The 19,318-nt window shown below is 39.7% G+C and overlaps 1 protein-coding gene across 1 annotated transcript in view; it reads left to right on the top strand.

The window, feature by feature from the left end:
* The window catches only part of LOC145400386 (uncharacterized), a 40,706-nt gene extending 35,068 nt beyond the window's left edge, over positions 1–5,638 (top strand). Inside the window, exon 3 of the mRNA XM_080272901.1 lies at positions 3,290–5,638. Within this exon, the coding sequence (XP_080129027.1) occupies positions 3,290–4,724 (1,435 nt within the window). The 3' untranslated portion in view covers positions 4,725–5,638. The remainder of the gene's footprint in view (positions 1–3,289) is intronic.
* The last annotated feature ends 13,680 nt before the right edge of the window (positions 5,639–19,318 follow it).

The raw sequence follows: 19,318 nt of genomic DNA, 5'->3' as shown, positions 1-19,318 counted from the left end.
AAAACTCTTCCACACACTCTCAAGAGACTCACCAGCAAGATCAATCTTTTCATGCCTGACAATCTCCATATGCTCTCCCCAGCACAGGCACACATGAAATCAGCATACCTCACAGTCAACTTCTAGTAGCACTATATCTCTTATGCACCCACTTATCACAAACACAGCACAAGATGGAATGACTTCCCACACCCTTGTGGCAAATTGCACATGATCATTCTCCCTCTTCTTTGACAGTACTGCCACCAGCCCTACATTTTTGTTTTATCTGCATTTACTCTTAACCCCTCATGCCCCATACCATCTCTCCACTTCCTGAATCTTCCCTCCACCTCCCTTTCATTTTCTACAATCAACACCAAAGCATCAGCATACAACATCTCCCACGGGAGTCCATTTCTGAAGTCACGTGAGAGGGCTTCAAGTACTGTACCATGATAAACAAGAATGGGCTGAAGAAAATGGGAAATGTTCCCCCAAGCTAGATCTTATTAGATCATAGAGCCCTGCTATGTGACAAGAGGGTGCTACCCCTCTCAGAATGGCAACTAGACATGGTTTGAACTCACAACCCCCCAGTCCCAGTTCCGACACTCTACCACTGAGCCACCCTGCCTCCCAAGGGGCTCAAGACCGACCCCCCTGATGCACACCAACATTCACAGAAAACTCATTGCTCAAATCTCCATTCATCCTTACCAGGATGCGAGCACCTACATACACAGCCTTACCCACCCCAACCAGCCCCTCCTTGATCTCAAGCTTTCTCTTTGCCCACTTCACCACCTTTCTAGGGACTCTGTGAAAAGTCATCTCCAAATCAACAAAAGCAAAGTATAGATCCCTCTTCTTTCCTATATATTTTTCCTGAAGCTGTCAAACACTGAATATGGCATCAGTGGTCTCTTTGCCTGGCATAAACCCAAATTGAATCTCATCATTATTACTCCTTCTCTAATCATACCTTCTAGAACTCTCTCCATTACCTCCATTATCTGGTCCAAAAGCTTTATGCCTTTATAATTTCCTCATGCCAGGGCATCACTCTTCCCTTTGTACACATTTACAGTTGCACTAAGCCAATCATCAGGGACAACACACTCACATATAATCAGATTTATCAAGCCAGTGACTAACCCCACTCTTATATCTCCTGAGGCTTTCAACATTTCACCAGTCAACCCAGACACACCTGCTGCCTTCCCCACCTGCATCCTGCCCATTGCCCTGTTAACAGTAGCAGCGTCAATCAAAGGCCAAGGGCCAAACACTGGATCTGCTGGCTCCAAACCTTCCCTTACTCAGTCAAACTCCTCATTCAACAAAGGGTTGTAATGCTCTCTCCGGGTGTCTTTAATATCCCCACTGTTCACCATTACCTTTCCATCACCATTCTTCACACACTGCTCACCTATGATATCCCTATTTTCCCTCTTCATCTGATTTCTGTGTTGTATGTAGGCAAGTCAGTGAATGCTTCAATCTCTATTTCTGTTTTACATGTATGCTAAATTGTGTTATTTTAGATAAGAATACAATTACAGTATTGTCGATATGTTATGGCAAAGCAAAAGCAATGAACCAGGTTCAGAATGAGACTTAGCCTAACCCTTTCACTGCTATTACTGTACTAAACTCAAATAATTTTTCCAGTACAGCCAGATACAGAGTGAATCTGTGGCAAGTGTATGTGAAGCACATCTATAGAGAGAGAGAGAAAAAAAAATGCAGATGGTTAGGCTTGTGAGGTTGTGTCATGATTATAGGGGCTTGAATGATGTATACATTATTGTGTGGTCCATTTCACTGGGCATGCAAGTGATAGTTTTCCCACTTCCTTCTTCCTTGTTGCTGGATACTACTTAACCCATTCTTAGGTAAGAAAAAAGGTCAGAAGAGTGATGATGACAATGCCATAAGAGAAATAAAAACATGAGCAATAGGTGCATGGATAAGAATGAGCCAGGATGAATATATGTGGGAAAGTTTAATGTGCCTAAATGCTGATGATAATGTATTATTGGCCAAGCAAGAGAAGCAACTTCAGAAGATGGTAAATGAATTTGGCAGTGTGTACATGAGGAAGAAACTAGAGGTCAGTGCTCATAAAAGTAAGGTTACAGTGCTTCAAAAGGGATAAGGTGCAGAAAAAACTTGTGTTAAAGTACTAGTAGATATTGGCGGAAACAGCATTGCTATCATACAAGTCCATTTGGTTAGTGTCATAAACCCACCATTATGGTTAGTTTTTGTGGTTAGAATGCTATAATATGGACGGTGAGGAATATATAGAGCTAAGTAGGGTGAGCAGACATACAAAAATAACAAAGAAGGATTTAAATGTAAATAAAAATTTGGCATTTACTTAAACTAACACAGAACACAGTAACATAAATATAGTTGCTGTTGCCTAACCCTGGTCTGTCTGGCTGAACAAACCAGTTGACCACAGGTATGTAACTTCTTCTGTGGGGTCATCCTACAGGTATAGTAGAGCACATACACCATGTAGGGATATGTTGCTCATTTGTTGTTGCCAGCACCTCACCAGGGTCAGAATACAGTTCTTCCCACAGACAACTGCAGGGAAATATGAGGAGGTCTGACTACCAGGTGGACCCCACAGCTGCTCCATCCATGGTGCACTAAGTCACCACATGTAGGCTCCTCATCATCACCACATAAATACAGTACAGTTATTAAATGCATAAAAATCAGAATTATCATTATCCCATAACTGGCATTCTAATATCAAAATACATCAGCAATTACAAAAGACAGGAAAGATTTATGAAACAGTGAAGAAAATTTTGCTGTGATCAATAACAGTTACGACTACTGAGATTTCACACGTATTTACAAGAGAGGGCTACATAAATCAATGTGATAACAATGAAATAAATCCAAGAGAGGTGTGAGGTGCACAGCTGTGTCAAGAGTCAAGTGTGAGCTGAGCAGGGTTTGGCAACCACAGTATTTTCCAAGTGAACTTCTGCTCAATACAGTGACATCAAAACTAGGAAGGGACTAGATAGTCAGTGAGATAGATAAATTGCTAGTATACTGATCTGTGTACAGTAGTTCCAGAATAATAATATTTGGATAATGGTACAGTACTTTTCTGTACCATACAAATACTGTATTTACCATGGGAAATTGTACTAGATGATTGTGCAGTAGTACGCTCATTAGAATCACTAACTGTTTAACATCTTTGAGCAAAAGTAACAAGATCTTAATAGAAATCTAGCACTGTATCCTTTTTCATACCTGAATACTTTGCTTACAGATTTAAGAAGAGTCAGGAAAATGGAATGGAGATCAGCTGGGTGATGTCAGAGACGGACCGAATGGTGCTGTGGAAGAACCGGCTAGCCAAACAGAGACATGTGCAGGAGGAGAAGATCAAGGATAAGATGTATGGGGATCTGCCTCGCTCACTAGACCCAAGAGAGGCTGATACCTTGCGAGCTCTTGTCTCACTACAGGAGGAGGTTTTTAGCTCCATACCATATCCAGATGACTGCTATGGAGATAGTGTTGAGGCTTTGGCTAATCTATTTGTCTGTATCTGTAAGAAACTAGGAATGTTTTTCTACAGGGTAGAAGATTTCCAAGAGGTTTGTAAGGCAGATCAGTCTCTGCTGCTGAAGAATGGCATTGGAATGTCAATATATCTGCATGGGGCATACATGTATGATGCTGGGAGGGAAATATGGCCAGCAGAGTGGAACAAAGAAGCCCTTAAAATTCCAACCATTACATTACGTACTCTGAAAGAGTTCACAGTTCTTCCTGAAGCCTTTGATGCCATCATGAAATTTTACAACAAGTATGCCCGTGAGATGAAGGATGAAATAATCTTAAGTCTCATATGTGTTGTGGCTTTCTTCCAGCCAGATGACCCACAGTTTCAGGATCCACGCAGAATTCAAGACATTCAGCTGAAATATCTTGAACTGATGCGGCGTTACTTACTGGCCAAGGAAGGTGAAAACGGGGTGAAAGTCACTTTCCCCAAGCTCCTAGTAGGGTTAGCAGATGTGAAGGAAATACTTGAGTTCCACAGCAAAGTTGACATCAAGCCTACCATCAACCACCAGAAAATCTCCACACAATCTTCTGTTAAACACCAGATATCAGCTGTCAATGAGCTCTTTCAGAAGGCCTCTCAGGGACTTCTTCCAGAGTTCTCATCAATCCTTAGTCCTTCAGAAAAGAGACAACCTCTGTGGCAAAGGACAACCGCTGTGGCTAGGAGAAAGAGACCAAGCTCAACCATCGTCAGAGGAGACCAGTTTTACCATCCGCTTACTAATCAGATATTTGGCCGAGATCCCAGAACAGATATGATCATAACAAATCCTTTAGAACAGTTAGAAAAGATCATGCATAAAGTTCGGTTGCCAGCTCCACAAATCAGTGAAGTGAGAGACGGTAGGAGCAGTGATAAAGACGTGAAGAGAAGTGTGATGCACAGGGAAACTGAGAGGACAGCAAACACCCCTGCAGTGTATCAACCCAGCAGACAATTACAGCTAACAAATTATCACAACAAAGATTTCAGCCAGTTTACTCCAGTAGACAAGAAGAGAGCTGTGGAAGTGCTTTGTAATGTGCTCCAACATATATCTTGTGATGATAATGATGACTTTTTAAGATCACTGAAACAGAATCTTTCTCCACATTTGTTGTCAAATCTTGCTCACAAGCTGTCATCATAGCAGTAACTTGTCATCTACACAGCAATGATAAAATGTACATGTAATAAAAAAAATAAAAAAAATAAAATAAAAACAGTTTTATGAAAAATGATAACTACTATTGTGGATAAAGTTCAATCAAATTTTGCCTCTGATTAAAAGAATGAAACAACTAAATGCTCGATGTCATAATGTGCCTATGAAGCTTCCCTTTATAGTACACATAAAATCTACATAACATTTGCCTAAGGGCAATTTTAACAGTGCACAGTATCTGTAACAATGTAATCAACATTTCTCCATGAAGAAACTGCCAGTGTTCAGGATACCGAATTGCTCAGGTTTACATATTTACAGGTCTACCATCATATTGTATTATAGAATGAGAAAATTTCACAAAAGTCTCTATCCTTGTAGTAGCTATTGCTGTATACTGTTTTCTCTCCTTCCTTTAATTCTGTTTGCCTTCATTTCTGAAAAGCTTACTGAATAAAGGAAATGCTCAATCTTCTAGCACACTCTTGTTCCTCAAGCCCTATGGGGACTTCTTCAAGTACCATAACTGTACTTAGACAATACTATGAGCTGGATTTTTATCAATAGTTCACATAAATACTGATATGTGGCAAGTTTGCAAGTGCTGGACATGCAGCTGGTATGAATGGAGACCCAAGTAGCTCTTATTGACTTTTACTGTAATATCAGAATTTGGGCAAGCTCCAGTAGTTATGGACACAGGATACCACACTCACTAACAGTGTCTTGAACATTACGAATCTCATAAGTGTCTGAAGGCTGGAAATAAAAAGATATTTACTTCTGCGAAAAAATATTGGTGTTGTACCTGATAATAGTCATCGAAGCTTACAGAATGTGTACAGTATGTGAAATGCTATGATGGGTCTCGACAATCCAAATAGATTGTAAAATTAGTTTAAGATAACACTTTCGCGGTCTTTGGATGCTGATCCGTGTCCAACCTGAAGGTGTCCAACCAGCTCTTTGGACCCGGATCCGCATCCAAACAAAGAAATATTCACCATACATCAGGAACTGTGTCTAGCATCCTGAAATTTGGTCTGATATTAGCCTGACTGAATTTCCTGTTCAGTGATACTGCTGTATTTTCATTCATGGGAAAATTTGAAATCATGACCAAAAAACACAGAAAAAAAAAAAAAAAAAACTATGTATAAACATTCTTATGCGCTCTTTCATATTATACTTGTCATAACTTTTACTTTAGGCAATGTCATTTTCTTTTTCTTTCATCTTATTCTACAAAGTCTCAGCTTTCTAACAGTATAAAAACAAATTCGCTAATCCAAATACTTCAGGGTGAAAAAATGATCGGAATAGAAAAAACTCAGGAGTGGGGATTTGGTATAAACTTTCTTATGTTCGACTTTCAACTTATACTCGTCACAACAGTTTTACTTTATGCAATATCACTTTCTTTTTTCTTTCATCTTATTCTACAGTCTCAACTTTCTAATGGTATAAAAACAAATCCACTAATCCAAATATACCAGACTGAAAAATTGATCGGAAAAGAAAAACTTGTGCACGCGGCAGGGTACGAGGGAGAGAAAGCTGGAGGGAGGAAAGCACAGGGGTTCTGCTGACTGCAGGGGGTTCGGACCGCGAAAGTGTTAAAGTACTGTAATGTGAATGTCAGCACAACTTATGGAACTACTGTATAAAATAATTTCTCAACACAAAAGCTAGAACATATTATGTATCATCTACTGTATTATATTTATACTCAGGATATGTTTTCTGCAACTGAATATGAGGTTGAAAGCATGAAATTCTTTATATTCATATTCTTTCCGAGTTCAGTCAGTCCAATCAAATTACTGGATGCACTACCCATAAGCTGTGCTGCGCTAACACAACAGCAGAAAGTATCCTTGTTTTAAAACGATACCAGTGATCTGAATTTTGTGCTTCACTTGACAAAGTACAGTACAGTACAGAAATTATTAAAGGAAGGTTTACTGCTTCTTATTACATAACACTTAAGTATCTAGAATCAACAGACACTATATTACATTAGGCCTAATTAATTCCACTCTTCATTACAAAACATATCATAAGTAACAGTAAATAACAGGCATGATTCATACTGTAGTAACTTTTAAATACCTATAATGTACAACCTTTAAATTTGTTTAAATGCTTGAAGTTTTCATATTAACTCCTGTCTAGTTAAGAGCAATGACACAACTGATTTCACCAAATACATGGCTCATTACTGATATGGAAGTGTTTCATGTGCAAAGCTCAGTGTTGGACTAATTATATTCACATCCCAATGTGCCTCAACTCACATGCTTGCCAACACTCAGCTACAGAATCATAGCTCCTTTACTGCCAGGGTTCAAAGATAATTTTAAATTATTGTCCCGAGGCCAAAGTAAATTACAATACAAAACAAAATTTATGTGATATTGATCTGATGTCTAGTTTGTGCCATTTTTAAAATGTGAAAAATATAACTCAGTTTTTACTAATGGATATACCCTCATGTACATCAAGCTGATAAACAAACAAAATTACGTGTCTGAAGTAAGAATGTTGGCAAGCATTACCTTCAATATTTCATAACCTCCATCAGTACAATGTAAATCATTTACAAATGATGGAGCTGACTGTACGTGCACTGGAGTGTAAGCATGAGATTCTGCATGAGTGTACATAGTGTAATATAGAATGGAAATGCTCTACCTGTACCTCACATGTTTGTGCTCCAAGCAGAATGCAGTTCTGTTGATTGTTGTGTAATGTGTACATACAACTTAAGCATAGCATATTATCCTAACGATAGTGTCTACACACAAAACACTGGCTAAAACGAACAAAAGTACTTATACTACATGTACATAACAAGCATTCAAATCAGAAGGTAAGTGCTATTATAAACTGCATATTCAGTACTATACAAAGCCGAATTATATTCCATAGAGAATGTATACAGTACTTCATTTAACTATTTCCAGACAGACTGAAATCTTTGCACTGGAGCCAGAGAGAGCAGGGGGAGACGGGGGGGAGTAGGCATGCTTTGTACTGTATTTCATCTGTGGCCACACACAATCGGGAAACCTGAGATTGTATCTGTAAGTCACTAAAAACAAACTGCATCTCTGTCTTTACACATCTGTCAAGTTTGCACTGTATATTCAAACATTGTGCCCTGGTTAAAGCACAAAGAAAACCAGTGACATTATAAAACCTTACACAGCAAACAGTGCATATTCCTAAATGCAATGACATTCCTTACTTCATTCTTACTACCTCTAGAGGGTTTTATTCAGCTTACACAAGACTTTTGAACTGAAAGGGTTTGATATAGCTTCACTGAACCCTTCACTTCAAAAGACCTCTTTTTAAATTAATACATTCATCTGAGGTACCAAACTTTACTAAAGAATGCATCATCTGATGCTATGGCTTACGGTGACAGTTCTGGAGTCAAAAAAGACACTTCCTATCTCTTTCATTACAGGTTATGTGGTTGCACCAGTACCTGGTGAGTTACCTCTCACCCTAAATGAAAAGATTTAATTTAGCTCCACGAAATTACCATTACACTGAAACCCGGCATTATTATTCAGTGTCTAACAGCCACGCAGTGCAGAATTTCTTAACTTCTGGCCCTGAGGATATATTGACTGTTCAGTGAATCATAAATTTTAAAGACTCACTTTCAGAATCTACTGAAAGTAACTATCATAAACTGAATCTTATCTAAATATTTTTGTATAGGAGTACTGTACTGTACAGTACTAATACTGTACACAACTGTCCATATAATATTCCCAATTCATTAATTTGCTAGCACCCACTCCAGCATTACAAGAGTTTGTAATTTGGACTTTTATGCTTTTATAAAAGAATGATAATTAAATGAAATAATGTAGTGATGCATAAGAGACTGCAGAAGACAATTATATCGGTTTTTGTTATACTAAGATAAAAGGCTGTATATAAACTAATGAACCACATGACAAAACTGAACATACGGAATATCAGTCCTAATCCTAAGTTCACAGGATAAGAAAAGAAGGGAAATGTGACATGGTTCATATATTATTAAGAACTGTATTTGGACCAGTTTATTTATTCTTACCCAGAGTACACTTGTAGGGCACCTTACATTTTTTATTAAACAAAATTTAACACTACAAATTTATATCAGAAGTTTTCTGCTGCAAAGGAAAGATTATATGAACAGGAAGAAAATTCATCTGCCAGAAGCTTCAAGAGAAAAAATATCAAGAAGTCACATATTAACATTTCACTGTGTTGTATTGTACCTTGATTATCTATCTATCACCTGCCCCTTCACCTCCCTGTCAGTAGTGTGGGAGAATGGTGCTAGGTTATTTAGTCTCGCCATTTCAAAGTGAGAGTGACTATACTGTTTTTATTCTAACTTGGCCCAGATTTTCATACTTTTGCAGCTTACTTCACACATCTCAGTGGCAGAAAAAAAACGCTACTACTCTACATCCTTTCCATACCTTTTCTTCATGACTATCTTCATATTCTAGTGTTAATCTATTCTCATAACTCGACATTCAAGATGGAGTGACAGGAATCTTAGGTCAAGTTACAGTAAAAAGAATATGCTGTAGTTCCTACCCCCAAGTGGCATTATGTAATCAAGCTATCCCAACCATCCCTCAGATGTCAACCTGTATGGACCACATGTGGTTGGGAAACCTTACCTCATTAGACCACCAGCCCTACCTTGATTAAACCAAGGTTTAAAAAGAAAATGTTTGGACCAAGCTAACTAGCTCAAGTCTCCTACACTCCTGATACAAAGGGACATTACAGAACTGAATAAAATTAACCCCTTCACTATGAGGACACCACTTCTCTGTTTGTTCCCAATACTACCAGATTATTTTATCCAGATCAGGAAAGCCCCCTGATCCTGAAAAAGCACATCATGGCTATACCTAATCCTTCCATTTCAAAAACACTCTCTCACTATGAATCTAGAGGCACCCAGAATCACACATACCATAAAGGTCAACCACTGGGCTGAAGAGGTTAATATCCCATCTTCTATACTGTGCATTAAGAGCATACATAAAAATTAGCTGGAAATAACAAAGTGATGACCATCCTAACATCTGTATGTATCTATCTATATACTCCGTATACCTAGGCTGTTTCCCCTCTAGCATGGGGTAGCCAAGACAGGACAACACACTCACTAAAATACTCATCCACGCACACACACTTACTCATATCTTAGCCTCTAAGGGGAGAAGCGATTGATGGGATCTGTATGTACAGTTATTGAAAACGTCCATTTCACAAGTGTACCTACACCTCCATTATAATTTCCTGAAACCATGATTTCATATACAGTACAATACCATGTTTAACCCACCGAATCCGGTGCTCTTGTCTCTGGATGAAAATAATCGATCCTGGGAGGTATAACAAAGAGAGGTGATATGCACTAACACTAGAAACATTCAAACACATGTAAACAAAGTCAAAGCCCAAGCTGAGACTCTTGCACTGTTACGTATCTTATCACACATCTGAGATTTCCTATTTCCTAACACTTCCAGCAACTGCAGGGAAATAAATAGCTGGTTTTGGCACTTGGTTTAGTTTCCAGTCCATAGAAAGCATGAGTTGTATCAGTATGGAGATTCCTGTGGAAGCACAGTATCAACCGACCGACTGATTGATAACTGTTTGGGATTACACAGAATATCATAATACTGTACAGTCACTACAGTGGAAAAGTCAAGTGACACTTCAAACCTCTTCACTACAAGAGACCCTTCTTAGGTTAGAGAAAATCATCTGGGGTTAGCCATAATATAATAAAAACGTTACTGGATGCGCTGGGTTAAAGATGTATTTGTGAGTTTAATCTAAGGGGAAAATAAGTACTGGAGTGGGCAGAGGTGCTCACTCATTTTAATCAGTTGCCACATACCAGTTCCACATATCCTGACTCAGTTATTCATGAAATTTGTACAGTAATTCTTCATTTAACATGCTATCACTTGACACACTTTTCACATAAAACTTTTAAACTATACAGAAACAATAAGCATTATCTGAATATACCGTATTGCTATTTCCTTCTGTCGTTTATGAATTTTAATAACTGAATACACTTTAATGCTAACTTGGACCCATATTTGTGATTTTCTCTCATTTTTTGTACCCTACCTTACCCCATCCTTAGATGTGAAAAAGGGCAGCATGATAATGATGATTATGGTACTGGAGAAAATAATCTTTCTTTCTGAAACCTATCCCTCATTTAAATTGATTATCACTTAACAAGGTATAGTACTTTGCAGGAACACACCTACAGTGTTAGGTGAGGCGTTACTGTACTCAGTGATCTCATCCTATTGTCAAAATTACTTGATTCACAAACCATTTCAGGGTCTGTTATTTATTGTAAATTACAAGTACCGCAATGTGTTACATTAATATGAAATCTGTATCAAATCAATAACATTTCCACTGCTTATACCATATAAAAAGCCCAGCTTTATTACTAGTAAACAGGATACCACTTATCCTTTTCCTGAATGTTGTAACTGCACCAGGTCTCTTTATTTCATACCTAGGTCTAACAGATGTATGACTGCTGCAAACTGAATGTGATCAGTACATTATGTTTTATGTATACTTTATCATATTAGAAAACAAGTATCATTTAAAGCGTACATGTGTATACTGTAGAGTAACGAAACTTGGTAGAATACTGTATCATGTATGCATACGTGTTTACCGCCACCACCCATTAAGTGTTACAAAAAAATGATCTCTGGCTTAATGTCATAGAGTTTATGACTATGCATTTCCATGTGCTTTAATGCATCTCCACTGACAATTAGCCATATTCACAGGCAATCATCATGGGACTGATGGCTACAAACATTTCTTGATAGTGAGTTTCTATCCACTATATGAGCATAAAAATGGTATGTCTAGTATCAGTAAAACAAGACTCATATTCACTGCATTAAAATGTTGATCAGCTTTAAAGCAGATGTAAGCACCAAGATGGGCTTACCTGTGCAGAAGTTACTACTATTCCAAAGAACAGCCATAATAACAAAGCACTATGGCTAAAAAACATATGAACTACAATAAAAATTCCAAGTAATGGAAACTTAACAGACAAAAAAGTTTATCTGCAGCATAAACCTGAAACCTGAAAGGTGAATTTTCATGAATTTCTCAGAGACGAGCTTTTAATTATATATCCTGAATGTAAAATGTTTGATCATCAATCAAGGTAAGGCACATAGGTGATGATAAACAGGAAAATCAGGGCTCTTCATTTAACTAATACACCTCCAATTCACTGTGCATCTTCATTAAATTTTGGAAAAGTTATAGACATCAAAGCTTTGCTTTTCTGAAAGATGAGTACCAGTAACAAATTTAGCCTAATGAATAATCCTGAAATTACTAACCTTGAAATTTAAGGATATGCCAAAAACTTGCTGCCATGGAAATACATCACTATTTCAAGGTTATCATCAAATCTGTCACTCATCAACTCACTAAATCTGACTGACATCTTTCTATTAGTTTATTCTTACTGATATCATATAATTTTAGTCTACTTAGGAAAGGCCTCTCATACTGATGGGGTTTCTTAACACTGTAACTAACTCCTCCAGTTCGAAGAATCTATCCTACAAGTAAGACGAATAAAATACTCAGGCGGTAATCACCATGATCATACCCCTTTTCTCAACCTAGGATGAAGTATGGTGTGGTCCAGAGAGTCAGAAAAAAACATCAACAGAATGAAAATAAGATATAACGAGTAAAATGAAAAAAGTGCCTGTGGACTTGGGAAAAAAAAAAAAAAAAAAAAAAAAAAAAAAAAAAAAAAGTCTTGAATACTGATATCAGCATCATCCCAATGCTCTAACAAAAGACAAGATACCTTTAATGTTCCATGCCCTACAAACTGAACCTGTCAATATGGTCAAGTGTCCCCCCCTGAGGCTCACCCCTGCAACACTGCTACTGTATTCTTTGCCAAATTCTGTAGAAATGCCTTTGAACTGTGTCCCCTGAGGTCTGTACATAGATTACTAGTTAAAAAGTAAATAAATAAAAAAGTACAAGATACAGTACTGCCAGATATATTAAAATTATATTATTTTGTTAGTTCAGTGTCCTTGTACAATGAATAAATTAACAAAGTGAGTCTGACTTTCACTACTATGCCTTTTCTTTGTATAAATGCATGTGGTGTTCTAGACTGTTAAATCATTATACTGGTGCCTATTTCATAAATATGACAAGCCCAATACAAAGCTACATAAATTTACATTATCTTAATAAATGAAACAGCACATTCAGGGTAATAACCTCAGTCTTACAAAATCATGTCACAGAAGGCTGAATATAATACAGAATTCTGTATATAAATACTACATATTGTGCACTCATCATCCCTTGTTACTACCTCATTTTAACACTACAAGTACAAACTGCATATGCAAATGTTAAAAAAATAATAATAATAATGTTAGTAGAACTACTTACACTGAACATATACTACTGCAATTTGCAGAGGTTAAACTACAGCTACCAGAAAAGTGGCCAAATGTAGGAATGAATGTGCTTAAAAAAAAAAAAAAAAAAAAGGAGGGATTAGGGTGTTTGACTACCTATGTTTGGAAGTCAAATTAATCTTTCAAAAAGATGATGACTAGGAATGAAGACAGTAGTGAACTGGTAGTAGTGACAGTAGTTGATCCCTAGGCAGTCTGGCCGAACATCCTCGAGTCCCTAAGGAAGGCCACGGTCGAGACCGGGCTCTCCCAGAGAGCTCTCAAGGAGTGTTTGTTGTGTTGTTGGTGCAGGCGATTGTGTGCAATGCAGTCTTCCATTATGTGCTTAATAGTATGGGGTGCTGTGTTGCATCCTGGACAGGCATCAGTGACTGAGTCATCCAGCCTCTTCTGATAACTCAAGAGGGTTGGATGATGCCCACATCTCAGCCTGGCCAGGTGGACCCTGGCCATTCGAGGGAGGTAGGATTCAGAGGGGTGGATATCAGGAGGCGCTGTGTGTTGTCTTTGAGTGAATGAATGGAGCGGCGAGTGATCTGAGCATGGATATGCTTCTGGAAGCTGGTTTGAGGCAGGCATGGGGGGAAAGATGACAGTACTTGTGTATGATATCATGTGCTGGGTGCTGTTCTGATGTTTCTTGGTGTATGTGCGGATGCGCTGCCACGGAGTGTAGTGGATGGTGTGGGTTGGTGGAGGCTGCGGCAAGAAATTGTGTGCCTCTCATGTCTGGATGATCCCTGACTATGAGGAATTTGGTTTCTTGGTGTACCGGTAGGTGGTCTGTAGGTGTAGTAGCTGTGCAACCTGTGATTATTTTTAGTGCCTTGTTCTACATGGTCTATAGGGTATTGCAGTGTGTTTTAGTGAGGTTAGAAGCCCAAGCAGGGCTTCCATAATACAACACTGAATGTATACTGTATATTGCTTGTATATTGCAGTGGTGGTTTCGCTGTTGTGTCCGAGTGTTGTATGGGCAAGTGACCTTAGGGTGCTGAGTCTTGGTGTTAATTTCTTTTTAATGTTTGTGATGTGTTGCTTAATTGACAGTGATGTATTGTATGTTACACCAAGGGTGTGTGTGTGTGTGTGTGTGTGTGTGTGTGTGTGTGTGTGTGTGTGTGTGTGTGTGTGTGTGTGTGTGTGTGTGTGTGTGTGTGTGTGTGTGTGTGTGTGTGTGTGTGTGTGTGTGTGTGTGTGTGTGTGTGTGTGTGTGTGTGTGTGTGTGTGTGTGTGTGTGTGTGTGTGTGTGTGTGTGTGTGTGTGTGTGTGTGTGTGTGTGTGTGTGTGTGTGTGTGTGTGTGTGTGTGTGTGTGTGTGTGTGTGTGTGTGTGTGTGTGTGTGTGTGTGTGTGTGTGTGTGTGTGTGTGTGTGTGTGTGTGTGTGTGTGTGTGTGTGTGTGTGTGTGTGTGTGTGTGTGTGTGTGTGTGTGTGTGTGTGTGTGTGTGTGTGTGTGTGTGTGTGTGTGTGTGTGTGTGTGTGTGTGTGTGTGTGTGTGTGTGTGTGTGTGTGTGTGTGTGTGTGTGTGTGTGTGTGTGTGTGTGTGTGTGTGTGTGTGTGTGTGTGTGTGTGTGTGTGTGTGTGTGTGTGTGTGTGTGTGTGTGTGTGTGTGTGTGTGTGTGTGTGTGTGTGTGTGTGTGTGTGTGTGTGTGTGTGTGTGTGTGTGTGTGTGTGTGTGTGTGTGTGTGTGTGTGTGTGTGTGTGTGTGTGTGTGTGTGTGTGTGTGTGTGTGTGTGTGTGTGTGTGTGTGTGTGTGTGTGTGTGTGTGTGTGTGTGTGTGTGTGTGTGTGTGTGTGTGTGTGTGTGTGTGTGTGTGTGTGTGTGTGTGTGTGTGTGTGTGTGTGTGTGTGTGTGTGTGTGTGTGTGTGTGTGTGTGTGTGTGTGTGTGTGTGTGTGTGTGTGTGTGTGTGTGTGTGTGTGTGTGTGTGTGTGTGTGTGTGTGTGTGTGTGTGTGTGTGTGTGTGTGTGTGTGTGTGTGTGTGTGTGTGTGTGTGTGTGTGTGTGTGTGTGTGTGTGTGTGTGTGTGTGTGTGTGTGTGTGTGTGTGTGTGTGTGTGTGTGTGTGTGTGTGTGTGTGTGTGTGTGTGTGTGTGTGTGTGTGTGTGTGTGTGTGTGTGTGTGTGTGTGTGTGTGTGTGTGTGTGTGTGTGTGTGTGTGTGTGTGTGTGTGTGTGTGCGCGCGTCATAGGGGGGTGTTGTTTATGGTGAGGTGTGGAATGTGACTATGTTCTGCTGTCCAGTTTGTGAGAAGGGTCACTGTAGATTTGGCTGGGGTTATATTGAGTTTGTTTGTGGTGAACCATTCGTGTAGTGTGCTGTGGTAAGGCTGGAGGATGTGTGCAGCTGTGTTTGAGTTTTGGTGTGTGCATGTAAGTCTTATGTCGTCTGCATAGGAAGATATATGTATCTGTGGTGTGTGAGGTGTGGGTGTGTTGTGCATGTTTTTTTTTTTTTTTTATGCTAGGAAGAAGGAACCAAAGGCCATGAGACCGCAAACTGTTCCTTCCATGAGAAAAACAATATACAAGAGAGAGCCAAATTCAAGATCCAATCGTTTCAAGATGCCTGGACACACTGCATTTGAAAGACTGGAGATCATAGGAAGCAGGAAATACAGACAGAAGGAGACAGTTCCAGACATGACCTGCTGCATAAATGAGGGACTGGGAGTAACAGTTAACTCTTGCATTAGAGAGTTGGACAGAAAAGGGATGAGAGTTTGCTGCTAGACGGATGCTACGCGCCCATCATAGAGGTGGAAGAATGCAAGCAGACAGTTCTGAGGAGCAGTGACAATTGAAGTAGCGATAGAAAAGAGATAAAGATGCTATAGTGAGGCAAAGAGACAGAGGTTGAAGGGAGCCAGTAAGAGGAGGAGAGTTGATGAGATGAAAAGCCTTTGACTCCACCCTGTTGAGAAGAGCTGTATGTAGGGAGCCTCCCCACACAAGAGTTGTACTCCATACACGGACAGATAAAACCGTATAAAGTCAACAACTGTGCGGGAGTAAAGAAGGAACGGAGTCGGCTTAGTACACCTAATCTCTTGGAAGCACATTTTACAAGAGATGTAACATGATCTTTCCAAGATACGTCCCGAGCGAATGAAACCCCAAAGATGTTCAAGGATGATGCAGGATCAAGCTGAATATTATTAAACATTAGTGGGTACATCTGTGGAAGATTTTGTCGGGTTGATAGGTGTAAGAACTGAGTCTTTGATGCATTAAAAACAAGATTATTTTTACCCCAGTCAGAGATACGAGCCAAGTCAGACATTAGGTGTGCCATAGCCTCATCCCTTGTCTGTTGAAGTAACTGCTGAGATGGACGTTGCGGGAACCGAATGGAAAGGTGAAAGGTGGAAACATCAGCGTACGAGTGGATAGGGTTAGATGTACAGCTTAGAAGGTCATTCATGAATAAAAGGAAGAGAGTTGGTGATAGGACAGAACCCTGAGGAACACCAATGTTGACAGATCTAGGAGAAGAACAATGGTCATCTACAACAGCGGCTATAGAACGACTAGAAAGGAAGCTATAGATGAAGGCACAGATAGAAGGATAGAGACCATAAGAGGGCAGTTTGGAAATTAAAGATTTATGCCAGACTCGATCGAAAGCCTTTGAGATGTCAAGTGCAATGGCAAAGTTTTCGCCAAAGTTCCAAAAGGAGGAGTCTGAAAGGTAGGTGAGAAGTTTGCCAGCGGGGCGACCTTGACGGAACCCATACTGATGATCAGCAAGAAGGCTGTGATAGGAAAGATGCTTTAAAATTTTTCTATTAAGAGTTGACTCGAAAACTTTTGAGATACAGGATGTTAAAGCAATTGGACCCTTCTCTGGGACTGGCTGAATGAGAGCAAACTTCTGGCAAGAAGGAAAGGTACAAGTTGACAGGCAAAGGCAAAAGACTACCTAGGCAGGGTGTAAACACAGAAGCACAGTTCTTGACGAAAACAGGAGGGACCCCATCAGGACCATATGCCTTGTTAGTATTGAGGACTGTGATGGCAGAAAATACATCAGCTGAAGAAATTTTAATATCAGCCATGAGGAAGTCAGAGGGGGGAAGTGATGGAGGAACAGCACCAGAATCGTCTAAGGTGTTGGAGGAGAAAGTCTGAGCAAAGAAATCTGCTTTATCAGTAGAAGAAATAGCTACAGAACCATCAGAGTAGAAAAGAGGAGGGAAGGATGATGAGGTAAAGTTGTTAGAAAGGTTTCTGGCAAGGTGCCAAAAGGAGTGGGAAGAATTTGAGTTGGAGAGTTGAGAGCATTTATTACAATTAATTTTTGCAGGGTGAAGGACAGCCTTTGCAAATTCTGGGCAGAAACATAAACAAGATGTGATTCAGGGGTGGGTTGGCACTGGTACCTTTTATAGGCCCTCTCCTTGTTGCGGACAGCATTAGAACAAGTGTGAGTAAACCAAGGCTTTCTTGCATTAGTTAAAGGATATGAGAAAGGAATGTATACTTCCATGCCCAAGAGAATAACCTCCGTAATGCACGAGGCACACTCAGATGGCTCCCGACCATGGAAGCAATAATCATTCCAGGGAAAATCAAAGAAGTACTGCCTAAGGGCCTCCCAATCTGCAGCTCTAAATTGCCACAGATGACGTTTCTTTGGAGGGTTCACAGGCCGTACCGGAGCAACAGGACAGGTTAAGGTAATAAGGTTAAAGAGTGCAGGGGACAAAACAGATCCTTGAGGGACACCATTTGTGAAGTTTCTGATGTTCAATGACTGACCGGCAAATGTTACATGTGCACATCTGCCTGCTAAATAGTTTGCCAGCCATCTTTTTTTGTTATTTTGCATGTTTGTGTTGAATATTTTGTTTGTGAGGTTAAGGGCGTGAATGGCATCAAAAGCTCTGCTAATAGCTAGTGTAACTAGGAGTGTTCTGTGTGGTGGCCTAGCTGAACTGATGCCATCAAAAACTCAACATGTAAGGTCTGTAAGAAGAGTGTCTGTGGAGTGTAGCAGCCTAAAACTATGTTGTGATGAGGTTAGGGGGATGTGAGGTGTAACTAACAGTAAAATTAGTTGTTCAATGAACTGGTAAAAATGACTGCTTTGGTGGTGCACAAAGATGGACTGTGGTGCTTATGAATGTGATGCTGGCAGACGTGAAGAATGCTGAGAAGAGACTAAAGAATGAGAAGGTTCAGTGGATAGGGAAAAGAAACTGTTTTGTGAAAGATGTGCAACAAGGAAGTCTGTTAACAAATGAGCAGAAGGGGAGTTGATTAGATGGTATAGTCACATCTTCAGAATTTGTAGACATACAGGATTGTAAATGTGTACTTGTGAATCTGAGTGTGCAGTAGGTGTGGCAGACCAAAAAGTGGATGGGTTTGATAAGTTTGCAAGAGAAAGTGAGATATGGAAGGTAGTAACAAAAGAGAATAAGAAAGGGACTGAAATGATGGCTATGACATGTCAGCATGAGAAAGTGAGATGTAGAAGCTGACACAAATGAAGAAACAAGGGACTAAAATGGTTGGATTAAGGTAAAATATGTATGGGGAAGCACATGACAAGGAACTGGCATCCACATTACCTGACAGTTTATGGACTGAGTATCTTATGAAAGTACTTCAAAAATATGTGCAGACAGTTAGCCTACACTTGAGGTGAAGCCAGATTCTGAGGGCTTGAATGGTGCATGAATGACTCTGTGGACTATTTCACTGGGCATCCTATTGACAGTTCTCCCACTTTTGTGCTTAATCCTTATTTCTGGATCCAACCTCACCCTATCTCTAGGTAGAAATAAGAGGTTGGGATGACGATATGGTGATGTAAATCATAATCCATCTAAAGGGGGAATTTAAATTCAATTGCCATGGGTTGTGGGGATCTTCCAACATTGCTTTATAAACAAATCATCATCATCATTATCATCATTATCACCATCATCATCATCATCATCATCCTGACCTCTTTTCCAAAAATATACCACAAATGACATATGGAAAATATATCACAAATAACACATGGGGGTT

Source organism: Coenobita brevimanus, chromosome 52 (genome assembly GCF_032717465.1).
Source record: "Coenobita brevimanus isolate Jiangsu-jjx chromosome 52, ASM3271746v2, whole genome shotgun sequence".
Lineage (NCBI taxonomy): Eukaryota > Metazoa > Arthropoda > Malacostraca > Decapoda > Coenobitidae > Coenobita > Coenobita brevimanus.
This window is presented reverse-complemented; position numbering and strand designations above follow the sequence as displayed.